Source organism: Kogia breviceps, chromosome 9 (genome assembly GCF_026419965.1).
Source record: "Kogia breviceps isolate mKogBre1 chromosome 9, mKogBre1 haplotype 1, whole genome shotgun sequence".
Lineage (NCBI taxonomy): Eukaryota > Metazoa > Chordata > Mammalia > Artiodactyla > Physeteridae > Kogia > Kogia breviceps.
Window position 1 is genome coordinate 64,573,084 of NC_081318.1, and position 14,857 is coordinate 64,587,940.

At 35.1% G+C, this 14,857-nt stretch overlaps 1 protein-coding gene across 7 annotated transcripts in view; it reads left to right on the plus strand.

Moving 5' to 3' along the window:
- Window positions 1-14,857, plus strand: part of PHF14 (PHD finger protein 14) — a 232,917-nt gene that overhangs the window by 179,951 nt on the left and 38,109 nt on the right. Inside the window, exon 18 of one of the 7 annotated variants that reach the window (XM_067042573.1) lies at window positions 12,229-12,372. The exons of 4 other annotated variants lie outside the window; for them this stretch is intronic. In XM_067042573.1, coding sequence (XP_066898674.1) covers window positions 12,229-12,252 — 24 coding nt within the window. In that variant the 3' untranslated portion in view covers window positions 12,253-12,372. Of the gene's footprint in view, window positions 1-7,800; window positions 7,847-12,228; window positions 12,373-14,857 lie in introns of those variants that run through there. 2 more of the 7 variants (XM_067042571.1, XM_067042572.1) reach the window with 2 other exon arrangements.

Sequence of the window (14,857 nt, forward strand, 5' to 3'; positions counted from 1 at the left end):
TCTGTAGTTTGGAAGGGGCACATACTTGAGTTTGACTCTTGTCCCTGCTTCCTTCTGTGGGTTTTTACTGATTTCTCATTGCTAGGGCTTTCCTACCTGCTGTTCCCTTGAAGTGAGAGATGTGTTCTATTGTGGGTTGCCTGTAACTCATTTTCTGAACGTAAGTCCCTTTTGGCTCCTCTCTGATCGGCATCACCCCACTCCCACTAGGCTGTCCTCTTTGGCCCAGATCCCTTTCTAGACAACAGAGTCTTGCTCCCTTTCACGTGTCTTTCTCATTGGTCTTAAGGTAAGCACATGCAACCCCTTGCCTGTGAGCTCAGAAGAGCAGTCATTCCCCCTGCATCTTTGCTGCTCAGCTATATAGATGCATCACCAGCTCAACTCTATGTCCCTCAAAACTCCTAGAGGACAAGTTCTCTGAGTACTCTTCAGAAGCCTCTCCACCCAGTCTCTGTGTCCCTGAAACTCCTAAGGGACAAACACTTTGAATACTTTTCAGAAAGACTCTTATATAGGGACTTCCCCTAGAGTACCTCTTTTAAAGAAATCCTCTCCAATCTCACCTTTCCTCATTCTTCAGGCTTCTTTCTCCTTTGATGAATTACCAGACCAATCTTTGTGTGTGTGAGGCTTTGAAGAAAATATTTTCTGAAGTATTTTATCAGTATATATCTTTTAAAAATGAAATTTTAGACTGTTTATGAGAGGTAGAATGTCACCTACCCAATAGTCTTTTACTGTGAAAATGTCAAATACCCAATCATCGTGACTCAGATCATCATCTTTTTCTTAGTTCTCCCACTTTTTCAGATACTTTCCACCACTTCCTCAAGATGCCAGGACATCATCTTCTTTCTGATTTTACCTCCCTCCCCCTTTTAAAGCTATGATTTGGCATTTTAATGGATACTTTTAAAAAACATTAGAACCCTCTATTATAATTCCTCACCTTTCTCTGGATCCACTGTGTTGTTTCATCTCAATTTTTTTTTTTCCTTTTGGCTAGAAATAACTGGAGGAATTCATGGACTTAGGTTCACCACAAATTTTATGCCTCCTAAGTTAAACCAAGCCTCACTGATGTCTTTTATGAGCTCCTGGATCAGATTTCTTAGAGCAGTTACTTCAGATATTTGCCACATACCTCAAGTCTCAGTTGTGTTTACAGCACCCTCGTTTTTTTCTAGATGACTCTCTTCACTGAGAAAAAAGGGGCCATACCCTTATCTTATCTCCTCCCAACCTTAGAAATAGTCCTTGTTACTTTTCTTACTTCAACCTTTGTTACTTTCAAAATACCTCCATCTCATTTCTTTTCTCAGAAGAAAAAAAAAATGTCACTTACTTACTTTTGCTCTTTATTCCCAAAATCTTTCTCTTCAGAATGTAAGTTTCTATTCTCATTAAGCCCTCCTACAGAGTTTTCCAAATCAGTCTTTTTGAAAGATCACTTTTCACATGTCCTTCCAGATTAGAAAAGTCAAAGAAGGAGTTCTTCATTGTCCCCTACTATAAGACAGACATCAGAGTTTTATCCCTGACTTTCAAAGCCATCTATAATCTGGCCCCATGCTAATATTCCAGATAAGTCTAACTCTGTCTCTGTCTCTCTCCCTGCCTCCCTCCTTCCTTTCCTCTCCCTTTTACAGATACTATCAGGGTGTCATGCTTGTTTGTTTGTTTAATTGAATGTTCAGCTTAAAACCTAGTTTTCCCAGCAATCCGTAGGACTATACTAAAATTCTTTTGCATTTTGCTAGACTATTCATTTGACATTTGGTAGATGTTTCTTCGTATTGTTATTCATCTTTTTATGTCTAGGCTCTTTTTACCAACTAGATTGCAAACTCTTATGGCAGAAGAATATTTTTCATAATTCCTTGAAAACAAGGAACCTGAATGTTGCATGTAATTTTTTCAGAGATAGATTTAAAATTGCTCCTGGTAGTTCTTCACTGCTAGCCTGTTTCCTATGTGTTGTGACTGAAATTATTTTTTAAACTTTGATTTCGCTGAATGGCAGTAGAAGTGGTACAGCTTGTAGTTTTTGCCTCAGATGCCCAAGGCTGTTTGGTAAACAACAGATGGATGTCTGAAACATAAATTTCTGCCAGCCATGACCCAAATATGCAGAAAAGACCTACAATAAGAGACATAAGAAAATATCTATTCAGCAAGTTTAAAATAATATCCTTTCTTAGAATTGTTTCTGTCTAGATCAGTCAAAATTTCTGTTAACATTTAAAAGTACCTATTGATTATAGTAAATTTCCTTGGAATAGAGATATAGTTTTAAATTAAAAAGAAACTGTCTTCTCCAGAATGAAGAACACTGGGGTTGTCTAAGAGTTTAAAACTAATCTGAAAGAAAATGTCTGTTTCATATTTTGTACACAACATTTGATAAGAAACATATTTGATAAGAAACAGTAACTTTTATTTATACAGATATTTTCTTTGTCTTGATGGACCTACCAATATAATCTGCAATAGGAAACTCATAGGAAAAAAATCTGTGTAGTATTCAAAAGGTATGCCACATACTCTGCTAGGTGCTTGAGATATACTAAAATAATCAGACATAACTCTGACCCTTAAAAAATTATGTTCTATAGGATAGATAAGGCATGTATGGATATAATTATAGGATTTAAAATGTTAATACAAGATTTAAAGTGTTAAATGCCATTAAAAGGTACAGATAAACTACTGAGAATTAGAAGACTAGAAACATTGCTTTCAGATCCAAGAATCAAAAAAATTGTGGATAATGTGACATCTGAATGGAATTATGAAAATTAGGTTGGATTTATAGGAATGTAAGTCAGGATAGGCTAGGTTAAGCAGCACACACAAAAAAATCCCAGATTTTCAGTGAACTAACAGAAGTTGATTTCTCACGGAAGTAACATGACAATACAGGTTGACAGAGCAACTCTGTACATCATAGTCACTTGAGGACTGAAGCTGATGGCAGTTTTATTTCAACATCTGTGGTCCAAGGCACTGTAGCAGGAAATATGGCAAATTATAAAATGGCTTTTAAAATCCTATCTGGAAATTGACACATTTAACTCCATACAAATTATATAGTTATACATAATGTTAAGAGGCCAGGAAAGTATAATGCTACCACGTGCTACCATATTTCAAAGGCCCTTCCGGTGTTTGAAGCAGCAGCATAGGGGGAATCCTTGGAGAGAAGGAGTATGTGTACAATTTGTATTGGGGAAACTGCATAATAATTTGAAAAACAGTAATTATACTAATAATAAATGCTAATATGTTTAATTTTTTTCTTTTTGTTTTTTAAATAGACTTTTTTGGAACAGTTTTAGGTTTACAGAAAAATTGAGTGGAAAGTACAGAGTTCCCCATATGCCTCCTCATTCCTGCACCCACCCCTGTATTATATGAAGCTGTAGTAATAGTCTCCCCTGTTACTAACATCTTGTGTTAGTGTGGTACATTTGTTACAATTAATGAGACAATTAATACATTATTACTAACTAATGTCCACAGTTTACATTAGGATTCACTCTTTATGTTGTATATTCTGTGGGTTTTGAAAAATGTGTGACAGCATATATCTACCATTACAGTATCAAAGAGGATAGTTTCACTGCCTAAAAATCCCCTGTGTTCCACCTATTTGCCCCTCCTTCCCTCCCCCTTAAACCCCTGGCAGTCACAGATCTTTTTACTGTCTCCATACTTTTGCCTTTTCCAGAATGTCATATAGTTGGAATTACATAGTACATAGCCTTTTCACATTGGCTTCTTTTACTTAGTAATATACATTTTTCTCCATGTTTTTTCATGGCTTGATAGCTCATTTCTTTCTTTCTTTCATCTTTTTTTTTCCTTTACATTTTACGTTCACAGCAAAATTGAGTGGACCATACAGAGAGTTTTCATTTATCACCTGTTCCCACAGATGCACAGACAACCTCCCCCACTTGTGACATCCTGCACCTCAGTGTTACATTTGTTACCATTGATGAACCTGCAATGACACGTCATTACCACCCCAAGTCCATAGTTTACATTAGGGTTAACTCTTGGTGTTGTACATTCTGTAGGTGTTGACATATGTATAATTATATCCATCATTACAGTATCATGCAGAATAGTTTTATTGCCCCCAAAATCCACTATGCTCCAGCTATTTACTCCTCCCTCCCTTTCCCAAACCCCTGGCAACCACAGATCTTTTTACTGTTTCCTTAGTTTTCTTTTTCCAGAATGTCATATAGTTGGAATCATACAGTATGTTTGGATGCACCACAGTTGATTTATCCAGTTGATTTATTGAAGGTGAGAGAGAAAATGTATGAGTACAATTAGTTTGTTGTATAATACAACAATCTTGGTTGCTTCCAAGTTTTGGCAATTATGAATAAAGCTGCTATAAACATACATGTACAGGTTTCTGTGTGGACATAAACTCATTTGGGAAGAACCAAGGAGCATGGTTATTGGATCATATGGTAAAAGTATGTTTAGTTTTGTAGGAAGCTGCCAAACTGTCTTCCAAAGTAACTGTACCATTCTGCATTCCCACCAGCAATAAATGAGAGTTCCTGTTGCTCCACATCCTTGTCAGCATTTAGTGTTGTCAGTGTTTTGGCTTTTAGCAATTCTAATAGATGTGTAGTGATAGCTCATTATTGTTTTAATTTGCAGTTCCCTTGCGACATATGATGTTGAGCATCTTTTCGTATGCTCATTTTCTATTTATATATCTTTTTTGGTGAGCTGTCTCCTCAGATCTTTTTCCCATTTCTTAATTTGGTTTTCTTATTGTTGAATTTTAAGAGTTCTTTGTATATTTTGGATGCCCATCCTTTGTCATATCTGATACAGATACAGATCTCTGTATCTGTGAATTTGTTTTGTTTGTTCATTTGTTTTTTGTTTGTTTGTTTTTTAACATTACACATATGAGTGAAATGATAGAGTATTTGTCTTTCTCCATCTAGAGTAATACCTTCAAGGTCCATCCATATTGCTGTCCATATGTATGTAAAGAAGATGTGGCACATATATATATATATATATATATATGTGCCACATCTTCTTTATCCCTTCATCCATTGATAGACATTTAGGTTGCTTCTGTTTCAGAAGTTTTTAATTTTAATGAGGTTCAACTTAATTTTTTTCTCTCATGGGTGGTTCTTTTGTATCTAAGAAGTCATGGTCAAATCCATGGTCAGCTAGATCTTCTCTTGTTTCTTCTAGGAACTTTATAGTTTTGCATTTTACATTTAGGTTTCTGAACCATTTTGAGTTAATTTTTGTGAAAAGTATAAGATAAGTATGTAGACTCTTTTTTTTTTCTTTTTTTCACATGGATGTCCAAGTGTACCAATGCCAATTTTTCTTTTTTTTCCTTAACATCTTTATTGGAGTATGATTGCTTTACAGTGGTGTGTTAGTTTCTGCAGCTATACATATACATACAATTTTTAATATTCAAAAGTCAATTACTTTTTTATATCCAGCAATGAACAATTGGAATTTGAAATTTAAAACACAATACCAATTTCCTTAGCACCAAAAAAAAACCCACATATACTTATATATAATCTAACAAAATATGTACAAGATTCATATGAGGAAAACTACAAAGAAATAAATTAATATCAAATGGAGAAATAAATCAAAATCAAATGGAGAAATATTCCATGTACATAGATAGACTTTACTTGATACTCTCAAGATGACACTTCTTCCCAACTTCAACAATAGATTCAGTGCAAACCCAGTCAGATTCCTAGCAAGTTATTTTGTTGATATTGACAAACAGATCTAAAGTTTATATGGAAAGATGTAAGTACTTGAATAGCTAAGACAGTATTGAAGGAGAAGAACAAAGTTGGAGGACTGAAACTATCTGACTTCAAGACTTAACTATAAAGCTACAGTAACCAAAGCAGTATGGTATAGGCAAAAGAATAGACATAGATCAGTGGAACAGAATAGACAGCCCAGAAACAGACCCATGTATATGTAGTAACCCAATCTTTGGCAAAGGAGTAAAGGCAATTCAATGGAGAAAATGTAGTCTTTTCAGCTAATATGTTTTTAATGCAAAGCAAGTAGTTGGGAGGGTAGATGGAGACCATATCATAAAGGGTTACAAATATTATACCATGAATTTGTAACCACCGAAGTTCTGTTTGGTGCCCTTTTAGAGGATGTTAGGGATCAGGAGAGGAGACATTATTTAGACCAGTGATTCACAAGCTTTTTCAGTCAGAGATTTATTTTATATAGTTTGCTACATATAACCTAAAGATTTTACAGAATAAAAAGCATGCTGATAATTTTTGTTCTTTTCCTCTTACATTAAAAAATGCTGATCAGTCTCCACTAAACTGATTTTACTACCACTTGTAGCATTAAATAATTTGAACAATATTATCTGGTCAAAGTGCTTTATTTTACAGTTAAGAGAAGTAAGACTCACAGAAGTAACCTCTTGTTAATCTCAGGTTTACACAGCTAGTTAATGGCAGAGCAATGACTAGGTTAGTGCCAGTTAGTGCTCTTTTTACAGTCATTTATTAATCTATCACTGAGCACTTCAGAAATTATTTTATATTGTCATTAAATCTATTCAGTAATTAAAAACAAATTTAGTGCTAAAATATAGATGTCTAAAATCATTTTGCAAATCATGAGTAAACTCAAACTATGGAAGGGTACACAGTGATTGATTAGGCAGAGCAACACATAGTCCTCTGATTAAACTTTGTCAAAGACTAAACGCATTCTGTGTTATATGCGTGTTATATGAGTACTTGCACATAAATGTGCTGGTTTGTCTATTGTCACTGGAACCCACCTCTGTCTTCACTTGACATACTCTTCTAAGTCTCTGAACTTGATTTTATTCCTTCCCTCATCCATGTCCCTCATTACTACTTCTGGTACAGTTTCCTGAAAAATTTGTCTCTTAGATGTACTTGGTGTCCCTGTACTCTTAGTCAAATAGTCTCCTTTAAGAATAGACTTGTGGGGCTTCCCTGGTGGCGCAGTGGTTGAAAGTCCGCCTGCTGACGTAGGGGACATGGGTTCGTGCCCCGGTCCGGGAAGATCCCACATGCCGCGGAGCAGCTAGGTCTGTGAGCCACGCCCGCTGAGCCTGTGCGTCTGGAGCCTGTGCTCCGCAACGGGAGAGGCCACAACAGTGAGAGGCCCGTGTACCGCACAAAAAAAAAAAAAAAAAAGAATAGACTTGGAATCAAATTATCTAGGTAACTGTGTAAATTTGGGCAAGTGACTTAATGTCTCTGTACCTCATTTGCTCACTTTAAAAAATGGAGACAGCAGTAAATAATACCTACTTGTTAGGGCTTTTTTTTTGGCTCTTTTATCAGTGGTTTAGAGTCTAGTAACAATGACAGTGAACCTAATACCTAATTCACTTTTCTATTTAGTTGCACAGGAAAAAGAAATGAAAAGTTTTCATTTCATTTTCATTTCATAAGATAAAGATGAAATATACATTTATGTCTAGTATTTCTGAAACATTGAGAATAGCACATCCATTGTGTTTTTATTTTTTTCTTTATCTGAGGACCATTTAAAATTATTTTAATAGAATGTTGGCTTTATATTTCTTCAGTATTCTATAAAATTTAATTTTAATCAAGTGTTAATTTTTTGTATAGTTTTCACAGTATAGAAACATCTTTTTTTCCTTTGAAACTCCAACTTTTTAAGGAGCAACAATTTCCTGCGTTGGTAATGTTAAATGTAACTTTAGCTTTCAATTCATTGCTGCAGTTACGTTTCCAGAGCCTGCTGTAAGAGATAAACCCATTGCAAATGAAGACAGTATTCATTTCCTTCCACCTCAGGCCACACCGAATTGATTGAGGTAATAAAATGACAGCACCTTGTAATATACTGAAGGCTCTTTAATTCAAAAACCAGTTCTAGCCTGATTCAGAGCTTGTTTAAAGCTAATATAGCTTGCATAATTTTCAGCTGGCCAAGGTAAAGGATGATATATGAAAACTGATAAAGAATTAACTAATGATACATTCAGACCTGTCTTGTTAAAGTCAATGGGGTATTAAAAACACAGAGGTGGGGGGATGGTGGAAAAAATAATTGGTAATCTTTTGCTTCACATAAGTAACATTGTTGACAACAGTTTAAGTTGCCCACCATCTTATTTCAAACCTAGCTTCTTGTCCTTTCTTTGTAAAATCAGTTCTATTTGCATTTCTTATATTGTAAAGTCCTTCATTTTTCATGACATATTAAGGTCAGTGTGAGGCTGAGTACAGTTAGCAGCTGTTATGACTTCCATAGCATCAAATATATTGTATGCCTCAGTGGCAATGCTGCTGCTAAATAGTTCTCTGTCGGCATTTTAATTACAAATAATCTTTTTCAAGGTGCAAGCTGGAAGGAGTAAGGGCTCTTCATTTTTATTTGGGCTGAAAAATCAGGATTAGTCCTTTTGCCTTTGTGGGCTGTTTTTGTTCTCTTTATTCTAGCATATTTATTCACTTTTGACCCACAAATAATACAACTAAGATAGTAAAGTATTCTGTACTATGTATGAAGCCAGATTCGCAGAAATTTCATGTCAGCATTCACAAGTGAAACACGGATTACATTTTCCTTTTTAATGTTTAAATCTTTTGCACGGTTATTTTTTCCTTAAAAAACAAGACAACAGTGGAGGATCAGCATACCTTTTGCCATATTCCATTATTATAGGATCCTAGAAAGTGTTGAAAACTTTCAGAAGTGCGTTTACCATTAGTAGCCATGTGAATCACACTGTATATTGCAAATGTTTTATATATAAAAGCTAAAAAAGGTCAATGAGTAGATATAAATGTAAGGTTAGATATATGAGACTGAGAAATTTTTTGTTTCTTCATTGTAACTTGTCTAGATATTTAGGTATTAAGATGAAAAGATTTTGTTTAGTCTATGATGTCTATGGTAAATGGTCATAATTTTAATTACCTTTTTGAAAGTTAAGCATATGTGCTTATTATAGAATAATATATAAAGATGAAAATAAAAATCATTCAGGGAATAACCACTACAAGCATTTTGTTATTTTTACAACTTGAAGATTTCTATTTTTTAGATACAAGCTCCATTTTCATTTGGTTCACTGTCACTAAAACGTTAACTCCTTGACTTGAGCCATAAAATATAAAAACTTTCTTTTCAAAAATTGTACTCCTTTTTAAGTGAATTTGGAGCCCATGGCACAAGTGATTTTGGAGCCCTAGTAATCCAGACAGAAACATACGGTTGTAATATTTTTACTGCTTTTACAGCTTGGGGAAAAAGTTGTTTTTATTTTTATTATTATTATTTTTTTTGCGGTACGCGAGCCTCTCACTTTTGTGGCCTCTCCCGTTGCGGAGCACAGGCTCCGGACGCACAGGCTCAGCAGCTGTGGCTCACGGGCCTAGCCGCTCCGCGGCATGTGGGATCTTCCCAGACCGGGGCACGAACCCACGTCCCCTGCATCGGCAGGTGGACTCTCAACCACTGCGCCAGCAGGGAAGCCCGAGAATGTTGTTTTTAGAACAAATATTTTATTTTTCCCATATATATGAGTTTAAAAAATCTAATGAAGCCAAAAGCTTGAAGATATTCTTATTACAAAAAATTCAGGGAGCAGGAATATCTGTGAAAAAGTATTATTGTTGCTTTTATATTCAAAATGTATATGAGAAAAATTTTGTTTTACAGCAGGAAGTTTTTTTAGATTGGTTCTTTCAGCCTCACTGGAATTAACAATAGAAAGCTATTAGTTTTGAGTTAACTTAAAGCAAATTTTGTCCCTGGCAAAGAATTTTTATTTTATTTACTTTTTAATACATCTTTATTGGAGTATAATTGCTTCATAATGCTGTGTTAGTTTCTGTTGTACAACAAACTGAATCAGCCATATGCATACATACATCCCCATATCCCCTCCCTCTTGAGCCTCCCTCCCAACCTCCCTATTCCACCCCACTAGGTTGTTGCAAAGCACCAAGCTGATCTCCCTGTGCTATGTGGCCGCTTCCCACTAGCTATGTATTTTACATTTGGTAGTGTATATATGTCGATGCTACTGTCACTTTGCCCCACCTTCCCCTTCCCCATACTCCTGTATCCTCAACTCCTTTCTCTATGTCTATGTCTTTATTCCTGTCCTGCTGCTGCGTTCATCAGTACGATTTATTTTAGATTCCATATGTATTCTTTAGCATATGGTATTTGTTTTTCTCTTTCTGACTTAATTCACTCTGTATGACAGACTCTAGGTCCATCCACCTCACTACAAATAACTCAATTTCATTTTTTTATGGCTGAGTAATATTGCATTGTATATATATGCCACATCTTCTTAATCCATACATCTGTCGATGCACATTTAGGTTGCTTCCCCATCCTGGCTATTGTAAATAGTGCTGCAGTGAACATGGTGGTACATGTCTCTTTTTGAATTATGGTTTTCTCAGGGTATATGCCCAGTAGTGAGATTGCTGGGTCATATAGTAGTTCTATTTTTAGTTTTTTAAGGAATCTCCATACTGTTTTCCATAGTGGCTGTATCAATTTACATTCCCACCAACAGTGCAGGAGGGTTGCCTTTTCACCACACCCTTTCCAGCATTTATTGTTTCTAGATTTTTTGATAATGGCCATTCTGACTGCTTTGAAGTGATACCTCATTGTACTTGATTTGCATTTCTCTGATAATTAATGATGTTGAGCATCTTTTTATGTGCCTCTTGGCCATCTGTATGTCTTCCTTGGTGAAATGTCTATTTAGGTCTTCTACCCTTTTTTTTTTTTTTTTTTTTGCTGTACACGGGCCTCTCACTGTTGTGGCCTCTCCCGTTGCAGAGCACAGGCTCCAGTCCGCACAGGCTCAGTGGCCATGGCTCATGGGCCTAGCCGCTCCGCGGCATGTGGGATCTTCACGGACCAGGGCACAAACCCGTGTCCCCTGCATTGGCAGGCAGACTCTCAACCACCGCGCCACTAGGGAAGCCCCTTCCACCCATTTTTTAATTAGGTTGTTTGTGTTTTCATATTGAGCTCCATGAGCTATCTGCATATTTTGGAGATTAATCCTTTGTCAGTTGTTTCATTTGCAAATATTTTCTCCCATTCTGAGGGTTGTCTTTTCGTCTTGTTTATGGTTTCCTTTGCAAAAGCTTTTAAGTTTCATTAGGTCCCATTTGTTTATTTTTGTTTTTATTTTCATTCCTCTAGGAGGTGGATCAAAAAGGATCTTGCTGTGGTTTATGTCAAAGAGTGTTTTTCCTATGTTTTCCTCTAAAAGTTTTATCGTGTTTGGCCTTACATTTAGGTCTTTAATCCATTTGGAGTTTATTTGTGTGTATGGTATCAGGTAGTGTTCTAATTTCATTCTTTACATGTAACTGTCTAGTTTCCCAGCACCACTTATTGAAGAGGCTCTCTTTTCCATTGTATGTTCTTGCCTCCTTTGTCATAAATTATGTGACCATATGTGCATGGGTTTATCTCTGGGCTTTCTATCCTGTTCCATTGATCTATATTTCTGTTTTTGTGCCAGTACCATACTGTCTGGATTACTGAAGATTTGTAGTATAGTTTGAAGTTGGGGAGCCTGATTCCTCTAGCTCCATTTTTCTTTCACAAGATCGCTTTGGCTATTCAGGGTCTTTTGTGTTTCCATACAAATTGTAAAATTTTTTGTTCTAATTTTGTGAAGAATGCCATTGGTAATTTGATAGGGATTGCGTGGAATCTGTAGATTGCTTTGGGTAGTATAGTCATTTTCACAATATTGATTCTTCCAGTCCAAGAACATGGTATACTCTCCATCTGTTATGTCATCTTTGATTTCCTTCATCAGCGTTTTATAGTTTTCTGGGTACAGGTCTTTCACCTCCTTAGGTAGGTTTATTCCTAGGTATTTGATTCTTGTTGTTGCAGTGGTAAATGGGATTGTTTAATTTCTCTTTCTGATTTTTTGTTGTTAGTATATAGGAATGCCAGAGATTTCTGTGCATTAATTTCATATCCTGCAACCTTACCAAATTCATTGATTAGTTCTAGTAGTTTTCTGGTGACATATTTAGGATTTTCTATGTATAGTATTATGTCAGCTGCAGACAGTCACAGTTTTACTTCTTCTTTTCCAATTTGTATTCCTTTTATTTCTTTTTCTTCTCTGCTTGCCGTGTCTAGGACTTCCAAAACTATGTTGGATAAGAGTGGCGAGAGTGGACATCCTTGTCTTGTTCCTGATCTTAGTGGAAATGCTTTCAGTTTTTCACCATTGAGTATGATCTTTGCTGCAGGTTTGTCATATATGGCCTTTATTATGTTGAGGTAGGTTCCCTTTGTGCCCATTTTCTGGAGAGTTTTTATCATAAATGGGTGTTGAATTTTGTCAAAAGATTTTTCTTCATCTATTGAGATGATCATATGGTTTTTATTCTGTAATTAGTTAATATGGTTTATCACATTGATTGATTTGTGTGTATTGAAGAATCCCTACATCCCTGGGATAAATCCCACTTGATCATGGTGTATGATCCTTCTAATATGTTGTTAGATTCTGTTAGCTAGTATTTTATTCAGGATTTTTACATCTATGTTCATCATTGATATTGGTCTATAATTTTCTATTTTTGTCATAGCTTTTTCTGGTTTTGGCATCAGGGTGATGGTGGCTTCATAGAACGAATTTGGAGTGTTCCTTCCTCTGCAACTTTTGGAAGAGTTTGAGAAGGATCAGTGTTAGCTCTTCTCTAAATGTTTAGTAGAATTCACTTGTGAAGCCATCTAGTCTTGGACTTTTGTCTATTGGAAGATTTTTAATTACAGTTTCAATTTCGTTACTTGTGATAGGTCTGTTTATATTTTCTAACTCTCCCTGGTTCAGTCTTGGAAAATTGTAACTTTCCAAGAATTTGTCCATTTCTTCGTGCTTGTCCATTTTATTGGTGTATAGTTGTTTGTAGTCGTCTCTTATAATCCTTTGTATTTCTGCAGTGTCAGTTGTGATTTCTCCTTTTCATTTCTAATTTTATTTATTTGCATCCTCTCCCTTTTTTTCTTGGTGAGACTGGCTAAGGGTTTATCAATTTTGTCTATCTTCTCAAAGAACCAACTTTTAGTTTTATTGATCTTTGCTGTTGTTTTCTTCATTTCTGTTCCATTTATTTCTGCTCTGATATTTATGATTTCTTTCCTTCTACTGACTTTGGGTTTTCTTTGTTCTTCTCTCTCTAGTTGCTTTAGGTGTAGGGCAGATTGTTTATTTGAATTGTTTCTTGGGGTGAGTTTGAATTGCTATAAACTTCCCTCTTTGAACTGCTTTTCCTGCATCCCATAGGTTTTGGGTCGTCCTATTTTTGTTGTCATTCATTTCTAAGTATTTTTTAGTTTTGAGTAATTTAAAGCAAAATTTGTCCCTAGCAAAGAATTTATTTTAAAATTACAGATTTATTAATGAGTCATACTAAGAGAAAATGTTTAAGTAATTTGTGTTGTTACTGTTATTAAAAATTGAGCATTTACCCATATTTAACCTTTTAGTCACTATATTTATTTCAATGTATACTCACTTATTTCTTCTGATATTGAGGTATTTAATAATGATTTAGTATTATTTTCATTGTATAGGAAGATTAATTTTTTAAGCTCTGTTATTTGAGTAACTTTACATATTGACCTAAGGGAGAACATGATCAAGTTAGCCTAATGAAGTTAACTAATTGTCACCCTCTTATGAACCTCATATTGAGAGGAAATTAAAGACAAAGAGAAGTTATCAGCCTTTGGTTTGAAATCAAACTTAAAGGATTTTACAAAGTTGTAATACATTTAAATAAAGAATGTATCTATTTTAAACTAACCCTAAATATAGGTAATTTAAATTTAAAATGTTAAAAGGCAGATGTCTGGAGCATGCCAGGCATTTAGCTTTGTTTCCAAAAGAAATGAAAAATAAATTACAAAAAATGAAATATATGACAAGTAATTTTTTGAACCTTTTAAGGTACAAAAGGTATAGTAAATCAAAACAGAATTGATGAGAGTTGAGTAACATTTTCCATAGGATATGACTTAATGTACTATTCCTAATAATGTACTAATGTATCGTTGTGATCAGCAAGTCCACACATTGACTTCTACATTCCTGTCTCTGTGTGGGGATAACCTGGCTTATGAGGACCCTATACACATTCATATACATGATTATACACATACATCAACCTTCTCATACCCCTGTACACACCCCCACATACCTTCCTACAGATGTTCCAATGTACATCTCTACACATAGCCCTTCACACACCCCCTACTCTTTACAAGACTCTATCATAAACATATACATATACACACTCTACATATATACATATATATGTACATATATATACAGACTCTACACTAAAACAAAACTTACTTTGTTATCCTCACTATGTGTGATGTACCTGATTTTATTCTTTTTAATTAAATTTCACTTTTAAAACAACTCACTAAACTCACTAAACCCAGATTTCATCTAGACTAGAGTTGTTACAGTAGATCGTGACATACAGGCCTATATTTTTGCTAGGTGTCTATGTATATGAATAGATACAGAAGAAAATACAATCTAGGAGGAGGTAACATTTTCCTTACATTCTTAATTTTGTGTAGATATTTTTCAAGCTTTTATGTTGTGATCTTTCATTGTTCAGCAACGATGAGCTATAGATTTGTAAATTTCCTTTTCCTTTTTTTTTTTTTTACCATGCAATGGACAAACTACAAGAATATTCTACGTAGAAGTATTTAAAGAAACTAAGAGTTCAAGAAAAGAGGT